Here is a 14,482-nt window from a genome sequence, read left to right on the forward strand (position 1 = left end):
TTGATGTGATATGTAATGTGATATATTTCTGACAAAACTTGATTATCCTCAATTGTTTCACATACTTTTTATTTATAATTTGTAGTCTCATCTCCCCCGTTTTAACCATTTTCTTGCTGGGTTCTTAGGATGTGTGGAGAGTCTTGCTGGAAGGGACTAATGACTGAGCCCAGAGCTGGTAAATAACAGTGAATGGTCATGAATGCTTTATAACCAAACCAAAAGGATCTACAGACCAATCCTTTTTACTCTTTTCTGGCATATTTACCCTTCTTTTCAAGGGAATTATGAAAGTGAACCAACGTGTTAGCAATTAAATGTAACTTTCATTTCCCTTCACATCATTTTGACAAATACTCATTGAATACCCACCTAGCTACATGCTGAGCAACGTGCTAGTAAACTGGGATACTGAGAAGAATAAAACAGATTTTGCCCTCCAGACACTTACAGAGTACAGGGAGAAGGTAAAAAAAAAAAAGTAATTAACAAATTATAATTTAATATGCTAAGACTGTTAATAGAGTGGGATTCACAAGGTTCTATGGGAGCCCAGAAGAGGGAACAAGAAAGTCCCAAAGCTAACAGGTATAATGATATCTGAAGTGAAACTCAAAGTATGAGTGATTTAAGCATCAAAGGAGGTGGGGGAAATACATTTTAAATAAAAGAAAGATGGTTGGAACCTGCAAATTACAAAAGTACATGAAATGTTCTTGAATAAAGAATAATTCATTTTAGCTAGAATTCAAAGCATGTGTATGTACGCATATATGTTGGCAGGGGAGAGTTGGGGAATGGAATAGGAAGAGGGTGCGGATTAGGATATATTGGAACCTCTCTTGGAGGAAAGAAGTTTCTGCCTCATCCTCCTTTTTCTCTCTACATACCTGAACATACCACAATCAAGGTGTCTCCATAAAGATAATTCCAGGTAAAATATGTCAGGATGATATAAACATTCTATCCAGCTGTGTGACTTTTCAAGTGGTTTCCAGTACTGGGTATTGGATGGATTTATTCTTTATCTCCGCATGCTTCATTTCCTATAGAGGAACACTGAAACCTATAGCCTGAAGGTTTGGAAAACCTGCTCAGCTGAGGAATGCACGCCTGCAGGCATGAAACCTGGTCTCTTTACCCAGTGTAAACAGGAAGCAAGTTATGGTTGTAATAAGGAAAACTGAGACTCTGGGCAGTGAACTGCTGGCAGACAGCACCTGAAGTAAACCAGGAGTGCAGTCACTCAGGTGGTAAATACTTGCTGTAAAGTCCAGAAGAACGTTCAGCACTCCCCCCTACCTCCAACGAACCCACCCACCCACCCACCCACACACACCGCTATACTTTACCCTAACCAGCACACAGCTCCTATGTAATCAGAGTTGTTAAAACTTGACCCTCTGTTTTTGAGACTGGAATAAAAGAAGGAGCCAGGGGTGGGTGTATAAAAGCTTTTAGAGAAAAGTATGTGGCTGGTGGCATTCATATCAGATGACACCGCGTTCCTGTCACACAGACTGAGTTCAGGTGCTTGAAATGCTCAAGAGCCAGTTTGGGGACTTGGCCTTTTGTCTGCCTTTCCTTCAATGCACTGCTTGTCACTTTGTCTTCATGGTCCCTCCTCCTTTTAGAGGGAGCACTGAAATGACTAGAAATAAAGTGGCATCTGACTCTAATGAGATGCCAAGTTCATTGGGTATGAAATAGCATCGACTTTTTCTTTCCAGCACTCAGATTCTGAGGCCACGGAGGATTCTCATGAAATGAAGCTTATGATGAGGACTGGAGAAGCAGTCAGTAATCTAATCTAAAAGCATTTATTTATCTATGAAAAGGTATCCCGGCAGTCCAGAGGGTGTTGGCAATGGGAATGCTGTGGTGAATTACAACTTGGTCTTTAAGAAGTCCTAGTTTGATGGCGATATTGTCGAAGATTTGTTGATAGTATTTTTGATTATTGGTAATAGGCTTCCTTAATGTCCTTTGCAGTCTGACTCCAAATTCCAGCCTCATTTCATTCCACTTCCCCAACTCTTCCTAAAATACATGAATATGTGTACCTGCACATGTGAGCTTATGGACAAACTCTCCATTTATTAAAGTTGGTTTAATCTTTACAGCCACCCTCTGTACTTGATGCTATTAATATTTTTTTTTGTGTGTGGAAAAGGAGCTATAAAATTTAGAGAGGTTGGATAACTTGTCCAGAGTCACACAGCTAATGAGTGCCATATCTGCAACTTAAGACCAGATCTGTTTGATCTCAATACCCATGTTATATCATACATACTTCCTTTAGTTCAGTGCTTTTCAACAGGGGATGATTTTACCACCCTCCCATCCCCCTGCCAGGGTGGTATTTGGCAGTGTCTCAAGACATTTTTGATTTTCACACTTAGGGTGAGGATACTATTGGTATATGGTGGGTAGAGGCTAGTGAGGCTGCTTAACATCCTAAAACACAGAGGACATCGTCCCCTGTCGCAAAGAATTATATGGCACAAGATAACAATAGTCCTAAGGTAAGGAAACTTTGGTTCACTTACACAGACAAACAGCCACACTTGTGACTCTAATTCTTAGAAAACTGGATGAAATATTTAAATGGAGATAAAAGTGAAATGCAATAGAATAAAATATTAATTTTTGCCTTGAGTATACAGGAAGGCATTGTGAGAGAGAGGGTATTTGAGCTTGGTTTGGAAGGATGAATAGGAGTATAGACAATATAGATCTTTGCGGATTGAGTAGGCCCTATGCATCTTACGCCAAGTCAGAGCTAGAGGTTGCTAGGCAAGCTTAGTACGGTGTTTTTCAAAAAATTTTTTAGAAGCATAAGACTTTTAAAAATAAAATCTTGAAATGTGTAAAATGGTTAAAAATAGAGCAGATCTAATTGGTATGATTGCAGGGACTGGAGGATGTTACCTGCTTGGCTTCCATATCTTCTCCCCAAACCCTCAGGAATATCTGTCATCCCAACATTGTTAATAACGGCACTTCCTTTCTTTTGAAAATAATCTTTGTCTGGATGATAAATTATATGGTCATCCAACCTATGAAGAAATCTAGTGTTCAAAGGAACATGTTTTGAAAATTACTGAGTATAATTTTTTCCTATCCCTTCTTAAAAATAAGGAACACAAATCCTTTTCTAAATAGTATAATTTTACTGCTCATAATAGCAGTATATTATAGAAAGAGGACTTTAACACACTTAAGTCAGGAGACTGGGATTCCAAGACTTTGCTCAGTTGCTTATTAGTGATTAGCCATTGGACAAATCTCTGAAACACTTGGACCCTCAGTTTACCATTAGATCCCCTATGCATTGCCCCCGATGCCTAGCATCTTGTCCAACAAAGCTTTCTGAATTTGTGGATTTCTAACCCCTGCCCTATAGTCTATCTTGTTTATACTTTATGAATATTGTTCTTGACTATAGGATCTATAATTACTATTTTGGAATTGTTAACTATACATATGGTCTTATCATCTGTTTATTTCCTCATGTCCCATGCTCATGTATCCAATTGGCCATTAGAAATTACTAAGAGGCTTACTGGTTAGGCACATCAACCACATGTCTGGAACAGAATCCTTGCCCCCTGCACCTCACCACTTCCAAGTCCTTCTGCCCCAGGCTTTCCCAACCCAGTAATGATATCACTTTCTATCCAGTTGCTCAGACCAAAAATCTAGGTGTCATCTTTGAGTCCTCTGTTCTTTTCATCCCTTATATTTACTCATGCCAGCAAGTTGTATGGCTCTACCTCCAAATAATATCCCTAATTTAACCAGTTATCATGTTCTCCACTTCTCTCCTGGTCCAAGCCACCATCATCTCTTGCCTAGACTACTGAAATGATCTTCAAACTCCTCTTATCTTCTGGCTTCTAATCTTGACCCTAACAGTAAATTTTCCATACAACTGTCAAGATTATTAAAAACAACAACAACAAAACATACATCATTGAACTTATTTTTAAAATCACTTCAATCCGGGGTGCCTGGGTGGCGCAGTCGGTTAAGCGTCTGACTTCAGCCAGGTCACGATCTCGCGGTCCGTGAGTTCGAGCCCCGCGTCGGGCCCTGGGCTGATGGCTCAGAGCCTGGAGCCTGTTTCCGATTCTGTGTCTCCCTCTCTCTCTGCCCCTCCCCCGTTCATGCTCTGTCTCTCTCTGTCCCAAAAAAAATAAATAAACGTTGAAAAAAAAAAAATTTAAAATCACTTCAATCCAAAGTCCTTAATATGGCCGACAGGATGCTTTGGGCCTAAGATTTCATTTCGATCTCTTTCTTTTGATCACTATATTCTAACTACACAGGCTCTTCCTCTGTTTTCCTCAGAAGAAAACTGAACAATGGCTAAATTTGCAATGGACAAAAATCAACTTTTTACAGATCTTTTTTTTTTTTTTTTAATCTTTATTTATTTTTGAGAGACAGAGCATGAGCGGGAGAGGGGTAGAGAGAGAGGGAGACACAGACTCTGAGGCAGGCTCTAGGCTCTGCGCTGTCAGCACAGAGCCCGACATGGGGCTCGAACTTATGAAATGTGAGATCATGACCTGAGCCGAAGTCTGACGCTTAACTGACTAAGCCACCCAGGTGCCCCCAAAAGTCAACTTTTTGATTTAATTTAATTATATGGATGAGAATTCATTCAATGACAATTTTTTCAGAAAAAAAATAGACAGTAATACTTGTATAACTTTGATATAGGTTCGTATTAAAAATATAGAGATAAGAGAAACAAAGTAAAGGTGTCATCTTGTACCTGTTTTTCTTTTGCATTTGTCTCCTTGATCAATTGAAAACTTCAAGAATCTTGGGGAACTAATACTTAGGATTTTCTTTCAATCTAGAGTTTAAAGGCTTTTTATTTTGAAATAATTTTAGGCTTACAGGAAAATTGCAAAGATAGTAAAGTTTCTGTGTACCTGACATTCAAATTATTCTAACAACTGACATAACTATAGTAGAGTTATCAAAACCTGAAAATTAAACATCAGTACAATAATATTAAGTAAACTACAGGCCTTATTCAAGTTTCACTGTTTTTTTTTTGTTTTGTTTTTCCTAATGCCTCTGTCTGTCCCAGGATCCAGTTCAGGATTATGTATTACATTGAGTTGTTCTGTCTCTTTATTCTCCTCCAAACTGTGACAGTTTCTCAGTCTTTCTTCTGTGTTCATGATCTTGGCACTTCTCATGAATACTGGTCGGTTTTTTTGTAGAATGCCTCTCAATTTGGGTTTGCCTGATGTTTTCTCATGATTAAATTGAGGCTTTTTTTTTTTTTGTTTTTGTTTTTGTTTTTGTTTTGGAGCAGATACTACAGAAATGATTTATGTCTTCACTGCATCATATTGTAGGCTTATGATGCCTGTGTGTCTTATAACTAGCAGTATTAACATTGATAGATAGATTTAAGATGTATGCTGGATTTCCCCTCTGCAAAGTTAGTATTTTTCCCTTTATAATTGATAAATATCTTGGGGGAGATACTTTGATACTCAACCCATGTTTTTTGTAATTATAGTGTCTGAGTGGAACTTAACGTATCTGTTGGCATCCAGGGAACTCTGTTACTTTTAAAAAGCTCATATCGGAGTCAAAAAAATGTTTTCTGGAGTCTGTGATTTGTATTAAGGAAATTGGCATTCCAAATATGGAATTGAAGGGAATAGAACTAAGAAAGTTAAAGTCTTGGGGCACGTGGGTGGCTCAGTAGGTTAAGTGTTTGACTCCTGATTTTGGCTCACGTCATGATCTTGTGGTTCATGAGTTCATGCCCCCCATTGGGCTGTCACCACAGAGCCTGCTTGGGATTCTGTCTCCCTCTCCTCTGCTCCTCCCCTGCTTGCTCTCTATCTCTCAGAATAAATAAAAATAAACTTGAAAGAAAAAAGTTAGTGTTTTTGCCTATAAATAATGAAAATATTTGTACCTATAAATAATATGCTTTATAAAATGCTTTTGAATAATTCACTTAAATTCATGCAACAATCTCCTGAGGCTGACATTCAGGGAACTCTGTTACTTTTAAAAAGCTCATATTAAGAGTTAAAAAAATTATATAAATGATACAAATGATAAAAATTGTACAAATCTCATGAGGTTGGCTTTTACTATCACTATCATCACCATTATTAGTTTCCCTTTTCAGATCTAGAAACTAAGGCTCAGTGAGATTGTATGGTTTTTCCAAACTCTAACCGTTAGTAACTGATAGGGCAAGGAAGCATACCTGGCCCTATGCATCTATGCCAAGCATTTTCCCACTATACACAGTGATGGAATATATGTGGTTAGATAGCAGTGAGTTCCCCATCATTGGATATGTCCATGTCCAGGGATGTAGTTTTTTGGTGAGGATGTGTCAAGGCAGAAACAACAGATGAGTGGCTAGAATTGATAAGCTTAAGGTCACTTCTAACCTTGAGATGCCATGATTTTCGACCATAATGATTCAATGCCTATGTTATTAACTTATTCTGTCCTTTTTGATTTTCTCTTTTGGAAGTTGAAGAAAAACCACTTCTTTCTGCTTTTCTTATTCAATCAGCTAAAGCACTGGTGGAATTAGCTGAAAGGAAGGATGTCCTTCCTTCCAGAATCCCCAGGCTGTTATGACTATAGTTTGTGTCACTCAGTGACAGCAATGTTTAGATCTCCAAGAGGATGCTGGGACTGCAAACGAGTAATAAGAAGTGTCTTCTGTCTGTCTTCGCTTCTACAGACTGAAGCTCAAGCAAAACCCTACTTCTGTGTTAGTTTACATTATTTAGCCTCAGTGAAGTGAGTTTATTTTTTAAGCTTTTTTTTTTTTTTTTTGAGAGAGAGAGAGACTGTGTGTGTGTGGGGGGGAGGGGCAGAGAGGGAGAGAGAGAGAATCCCAAGCAGGCTCTGTGTTATCAGTGTGGAACCTGTTGTGGGGCTTTATCTCTCAAACTGCGATATCATGACCTGAGCTGAAATCAAGAGTCAGATGCTTAACTGACTGAGCCATCCAGGTGCCCTCTGAGTTTATTTATTTATTTATTTATTTGATGTTTTGATCATATTTAATTAGGTAAATATTACTTTAAAGAAAAGTAGAGAAGTACATCTGTTTATTTTGAAAACCTAGAGATATTGAGGTACTCCAGTAAACTATATTGTTTTCTCATCATAGCCACTAATTTTTGTTACTTATGACATTATCTAAAAAAAAACTCATAGATTTCAATGCTTTTCAAAAGAAGAAACTAAGACTCAAAAAGGGGAAATGAATTTACAATGCCACACAGGTATAAAATTATAGAAGTTTTATTTGCATGGCTTTTTTTCTTTTCTTTCTTTCTTTCTTTCTTTCTTTCTTTCTTTCTTTCTTTCTTTCCTTTTTTTTTTTGTAGGGTTGCCAACTGCCAATAGTCGATACATTCTAATTTTTAAATGTTTTTTCCTTACTAATAAGGAAACTGAAACTGGAATGAAAAAGTAGTTTGCCCAGGGGCAATTTGGTATAAAATTAGGTATCCAGGATAAAATCTCCATGGAAAATTGCTATGGGGAAAGACTACAGGCTTCTCTTTCTTCACTGAAAGATCACTCTTATGTTAGTCCCTTAAAGCAAAGATTGGTCTCCTCTTGGAATCATGGGAAGAATAATGGATACTTTATAGAGGATGCTTAATAATTTGAATTGATATTGGAATATACTCTAATAGTCTTAATTTAGATTAGTGAGCCAGTTGCCTAGAAACAGATTTGGATCTCACTGTGAATAAGATTTTATTCCTAATGTTCTTTTTTACCATACTGCAGAAAGTGGAGTGACTGTGGGTAAGTCATTTACCTTCTATGAGCCTTGGTTTTCTAATATGGAAATGGTGATACCTTCTTTGACATATCTAATACATTTATGTTAGAAAGAGATCATGGATATAAAAGAGCTTGTTGGAAATAGAAACATGAACTTTTGTTTCATTTCCTTGCTTATACATGTTTATTTTTTTTGATTAAAATTTCTTTACATTTATTTATTTTTGAGAGACAGAGAAAGACAGTGTGAGCAGGGGAGGGGCAGAGAGAGGAGGAGACACAGAATCAGAAGCAGGCTCCAGGCTCTGAGCTGTCAGCACAGAGCCTGATGCGGGGCTCGAACCCATGAACTGTGAATTCATGACCTGAGCCGAAGTCGGATGCTTAACCGACTGAGCCACCCAGGCGCCCCTATATCTCTGTTCAGAATGCTCCCTGAATTACCCTCCCCTTAACCCAATTCAACTTGGCTTGACCAAAATAAGAATTTTTTTTCCCCTCATTTAACTTAAAAGTTCAGGATAGGCTGACCTAATAATTTGAATGATTTTGTCAATAATTCATCTCTCTCTGTATCTTCTTCCACCTTCGTTGGCTTCATTCTCAGGTTCTCACTATGCATGGTAAAATGACCTCGAAAACCTCCAGGCTTTCTATCAGTTTTGCAACAACAGTGGCCATTCTCTGTGACCAGAGAAATGGACTCCTCTGATTGCTTAGACCTGAGCCATATGCTAAAGTAGACTCCTCTTATACTATTTGGGCTAAACTGGGAGAGGGTGGTCCTCCAAAGAAACAAAGAGGTACTCGTATTGGAAGAAGAATCTGAAATGATTGAAAGGATACTGGGTTGAATAGAAAAAACAGCTGCCAACCAATCCCTCCCTAATTCCATTTCACCTATTGAAACTCTAGGAACCCTCAAGAGTTTTCTTTTGAAGTCATTTCTGATCCTCTTCCTATGTATGATTTTTCCCTCTTTTGCATTCCTTTACCATCTTATTATGCCTGCTGTCATTTTCATGAACTTTGTATAATGATTTACCAAGTTCATTTCTTAGATTATTAGAGTGTTACTCCTTTGGACACAGAGACTGTATCTTACTTGTATTTAAATCTTCAGCAGCCAGCAGGCATCTGATTCATAATAGACTATCAGCAAATATTTATTAAGCTGACTACTAAATGCTGTACAAATTATGAAGGATGAAAAATAAACAAGATGAGGCAGATAATTTCATTATGTACATAATTTATTGACTGATTGATTTATTAAAAGACTAACAGAAGCAATGTTGACAATTCTGAGAAATGACATCTAAGGATAGCTGCAGCCCCAGGACAGTGGTCAACTTTTGTGAGGACTGGCTAGGGAGGAAGTGTGTCTGGACCGACTCTGCATTTACTAACTCTGTGCCTTCTTTTCCTCTTCAGTTGTCTGGGTTCACGTCTAAACTTGTTGCAGCTATCCAGAATGCCCACAAGAATTCCACTGGATCTGGAAGAAGAAAGGGACTGATGGTGTTAACTGAACCCATTTTGATTGAAACCTACATGGGGCTGATGTCATTCATTGGAAACCGCAACAAACTCGGCTATTCCCTTGCCCGTGGGAGTATTGGTTTTTGAGACTCCTTCTGGCATTATAAGTATGCCATCCACTGATCTACCTTTATTGAAGATTCTGTTTCAGACCACCATATATTTGGACTGACTTAGTTCCTTTTAAATACTATTACATGGTATTGAACACTTAGTATCTTAGGAAATCTATAATCTTGATTAGACTGATAGATGCACACTTCAGACCTCATATAAGAACAATCAAATTTCCTAACCAGAAAATAAATGCTCTTAAGCTTATCAAATAATATTATCATTGAATACCTGATCATAAACTGAGGGCAGAGTCTCTGGCTTCTTGCTCCTCTGTCCTCCAAACGTAGGCATTTTTTGGATCTTGAGCTTGAGCCGTTTGATTCTGATGTCTTTCACTGGGGTCTGACTATACTATTTTAGCTACTCTTTTTATGAGAATGCCTTCCAAATCCGTATTTCCATCCCTGATACTTCTTCAAGATTTAGTTTTGTATTTCTGTCTGCTGATCATCTATATGATTCAATGGCCACTCATATTCAGCATCTTCCAAATCCTGGGTTTCTCTGTGGCATTTTTAGGGTCCCAGTCATCATTCGTGAAATCCATCAGTTTTGATATATCTAAATTCCTTGCCAGATAATTTCATCTAGTATCTTTCTTAGTCTGTTTGGGCTGCTATTACAAAATACCACAGACTGGGTGGCTTATCAACGAGAGAAATTCATATCCCACAGTTCTGGAGGCTTGAATGCAGAGTTCAGGGTGCTGGCCTGGTCAGGTGAGGACCCTGTTCCCAGATGCAGACTTCTCGTTATATCCTCAGACAGTAAAGGGGCAAGAGGGTTCTCTTGATCTTCTTTTATAAGGGCATTAGTCTTATTCATGAAGGCCCTGCTTTCATGACCTAATCACCTCCCAGAGGCCCTACCTCTTAATACCATCATATCTGGCCTCAAGATTTCAGCACATGAATGTTGGAGCACACAAACTGTCAGACCATGGCAGGACCAAATGTATGTGTGGCTTAGCATTGTACCCCAATGCCCAGATGTCAACCTTAAAGTTCATTCTTCTTTGAAAGTTTTTCGTGAACTCCTTTTCCTTTCCATATCCGCAGGTATATATTATTCGATCAAGTCTTTAATTCTGTTCACCTGGATGATTGTCATCGCCTTTTACTTGGAATCTTTGATCCAAGGCTGACACTGTTCTAATCCATCCTGCATTTGGTTGCCAGATGTCTAAAGCACAGTTTGGCCCTATCAGTCCCTGCTCAAGAACTTTTAATGGCTCACTTTGTTTTGCATTTTTTTTGTTCAAACATTTATTTCATTTTCTTTTCCAATAGCAGACCCTTTCCTTCTATTGAAATCTGTTTTGGATGCCCAGTATGTGAAACAGATAGAAGTGAGGCCACCGAGATTGAGGGGGATATTGGAATGCTCCTGGCTTCTTCTTTTTTGGGTCTCAGAGGTACCTTCTGTGGAATGTCTCTGGGTCCCAGAAGGTATAGAGGAGCACATTTTCAAAAACACTGTCCTACCTTATTCTCTTTCCTTTGCTCTTTTATCTCTTTTATCTCTTTTTTTTCTCCCCGACATGTCTCATTTTGAACACAACTCAGGAGATATCTTAACTGTTTTCATCTCTTCAAGTTTCTTTTCTTTTTTAATTTTTCAGTTTTATTTTCTATTTATTTTGAAAAGAAGCTTTGAATGATCAACACCATAAATATTATGATAATCAGCTTTTTAAGCATGTCCCAGGACCCAAGTTGAGACACCTTGGTTGGTATTCACGTTAAAAATTGTACCTTTTTTTTTTTTTTTTTTGGTGGAGGGAGGGGTTGTGCAGAGTGTGTTTAAAGTCTTCTCTTCTAAAAACTTCCTCAATTTCAAAGATTTGTCCTCTGTTTCATTCACAAACATCAATTTGATGCAGGCATTCAAAACCCACACCTTGAATAACCATCATTTTATTTCGTCTTTGTCTTTGTTTACTTCCATTAGTGTTTCTCTCCCTTTCCCTCTTTCCCCTTCCCAGCACCCACTCCCCCCTCCCCATTGATGGCAAATATTGTTACAGTCCCCAAGGCAGGGAACTTCTATTCAGACTGTAAAAGGAAATGTTGAAATTCTTAGCTGTCCTGTCAACAGTAGTGGAATGAAAAGTCGTTGGATTGTTTTGGCAATGGTTCTAAAGCAGGCATAATTGGCAAATTATTATAACACTGCTGCCCGAAAATCTCTATTCGCCTCAAGATAGTGGCATTTGTTGGCAGAAGCATCTGAAATGTCCAGCACATTCTTTTCCATTACCATTTAAGGACCAACCTGACAATAGACTTCTTTCTGCACATTTGCCCCCCTTGTAACCGAGGACAGACTGTGTTTCCAAGTGACTCTCTAAAGGACACAGTGCAGCATCACCAGTGCAGAAGATGAGAGGAAGGAGGTATCTCTCAGCCCTGAGGTCCAGCCTCTAACAATAGGATAAGCATTTAATAATACCAAAGCTGTTTAATATGGAGAAGAACGAGCTCAGAGATAACAAGGGAATGCTTTTAACATTTCACAAAGACTGTCTAGTGGATAGCCCATAAACTGATACATAGGGCCTCGATAGCAGGTTATGACCAGAGGGTGAGAAGATTTAGGAATTTGGAAGGCAGTTCAAGATAAGAGAAAACTTCTTATAGGTAGGAATGTAAAAAATGGAATGGGTTACTCCTTGGAATAGTGAGTCCTCCATCCCTTGATGTGTTCAAGTCAGGACTAGATAAAGTAGATAGAATTGTATATGGGATTGATAGATGCGTGATTGATATAATACTTTAAGGCTAGAGACCTTATGATTTTCCAAATAACTGTTGCTAATGGTTAGACAATTAAATCAATTTTATTTTTTTTTTCCTTTGGAAATAACTGAATCAGCCATATGAGACCTTAGAAAATTACCTCAACTTTCCCAGGATTTCATTTGCTCCTCTGTAGAATGGAGACAATGATACCTTTTCTTCCCACTTCATAAAGATCTTGTGAGAAGAACTCAATGAAATAAGGTTAAGTTATTGTATTAAATAAAAAGCATTGAGCACATGCCTGTAGAGGGATATGACTTGGAAGCAGAACGTAGGACATCTTAAGGCAACTATATTTAGTTATCTCTCAGAATTTTTTTGGTCACTATGGACCTACTGCCCACCATTCTTGCATTTGACGCTTGGTGTTCTCACTTGGGTTTTAAGCTCAACAGGACATACAAACTGCAAACAAGGGGACCTAATATATGCTTGGGCTTTTCATTCAGACTGGCATCTGAGCTACACCAATAAAGTTTCCAAAAGGGACATCATACATTTGGTTGGGAATAGGATAATTTACAAGAAGCATGAAGTACCAGGCATATCATCATAAAAATTTTATGGTTGGTCATCCTGTTTATCTGATCTTTATCTCATTCAGGAAATCCCACTAGAAAATACCCAATATGTCACCTTTCAAAAACTGCTTGAGCATCTTTATTGACAGATTGCTCAAGGTCTCCTGATACGTCTTGGGCAGTTCTGATGGTTAGAACATTCTCTTTATGTTGATTTAGACTCTGTAACCTCCTCTCAGTAAAAGAAAAAAAAAATGCTGGAGTGGGTTTAGTCTGAATTTTCACACCAGCATGTTAGACATTTGGGTACAGAGGCAAGGTTAATGAAATCTCTAATGTTTCCAAGAAGGGGAGCTGTAACTAACTGCTAAGCCTGACCTTCAAGTGGGCAACTGGGCCTCTTTGGAAGCCTGACCTTTGGCCATTCTCTATGGCAGAAAAGAGAAGCCAGTTTGCATGATTTGGATTTTTTTGCCTTGAGACCTGTTCTCCCAGTCCCTGTGCTGAAACATTACTAAGAAAGCCGATTTACAGAGCCTGGGGGCTAAGGAAGCATAGAAACCATCCAATCCAATGCTTTCATTTCACAGAATATGAAGCAAAGGTCTGGAAACTGGAAAGAAATTGTTTAAAAAGCAGATGGTGGATTTTTGGTACCGGGATTAAGTTCTAAAGCTTATAATTTCCTATTTCTGGCCCACTGTTCTTTGCATATATCTCTATTCCCAGGGAAAGGCATATTATCTAAATCAGGGCATCATAGTTGCTGGGTTAATGCTGAGGTGAGAAAACAATAGGTCACCGTTGTTTAGGGGGGAATTTCCAGAAATTACCTCTCTTAAAGGCTAAGGTCACTCATAGAACTCTCTAATTTCCTATCTGATCAAAAAGCCCAAACAAAGCTGCGGAAGCAGGCAGAGCCAGCAGATATTTTGTAAGGCAGCTTTACCTCTGCCTGGCATTTTGTAGGGCAGGACAGGGGAGGGCAAAAGTATTAAATTTAGGCTTAAAAGCTCCTCAAAAATTCTTTACACACAAGAGACCAAGTTGGAGAAAAGAAGATGACTCATGCCAAGGGGAAGAAAGAGAGACTAATGCCTGTGGTTTTCAAAGGTTAACAACAAAAAAAAAAGCCCAAGTATTTGCACAGGGATGAATGCTCATTGGCTCTTGGCCAACAATTATACAAGGGCTTGTGCCCACATCCTGTAGCTGTGGTTTAGGGACGCTGCTCATGAGTGACTTCTTATGCTTAGTGGCAGGAAACTTTAGTCACTGATGTGTAAACTCACCTTTGGTCTGCGCCTCCCACAACGTGCTCCTAAGGCAGTTAGGGGGCTAGGCCTACAGATTTCCTTGCAGATACCTGCTTCCCAGAGGCTAGGGAAGAACTCCTTTTGAGGCCTTGGAAGTGACTGAGACCTGATCAATACATAGCTTATTCCACTCGATTGTAGCAACCCCTTAGAATAATTCTGTGGCCACAGGGAAGAATTTATGATATCTTCTGCTAAACTCTCGCTTTAGCTTCAAATCCCAAGACAATACAATGCATGACCTAGATTTCATTTCAGGGCTGCAACCAATGGGAAATATGAGAGGCAAAGTCGTAAGGTTGCTCCTGAGACTAGATCTTGTATCTGATGGGGTATTTTGCACTCAGTCTTAAAAAGTTCTTAGCAAACATCT

The 14,482-nt window shown here is 38.7% G+C and overlaps 1 protein-coding gene across 1 annotated transcript in view; it reads left to right on the top strand.

Annotated features, from left to right (window-relative positions):
• TPRG1 (tumor protein p63 regulated 1) overlaps window positions 1-9,683 on the top strand; it is a 140,849-nt gene extending 131,166 nt beyond the window's left edge. Inside the window, exon 6 of the mRNA XM_030330508.2 lies at window positions 9,247-9,683. Within this exon, the coding sequence (XP_030186368.1) occupies window positions 9,247-9,441 (195 nt within the window). The 3' untranslated portion in view covers window positions 9,442-9,683. The remainder of the gene's footprint in view (window positions 1-9,246) is intronic.
• Window positions 9,684-14,482: the final 4,799 nt, after the last annotated feature.

The sequence above is a fragment of the Lynx canadensis genome, chromosome C2, assembly GCF_007474595.2.
Source record: "Lynx canadensis isolate LIC74 chromosome C2, mLynCan4.pri.v2, whole genome shotgun sequence".
Lineage (NCBI taxonomy): Eukaryota > Metazoa > Chordata > Mammalia > Carnivora > Felidae > Lynx > Lynx canadensis.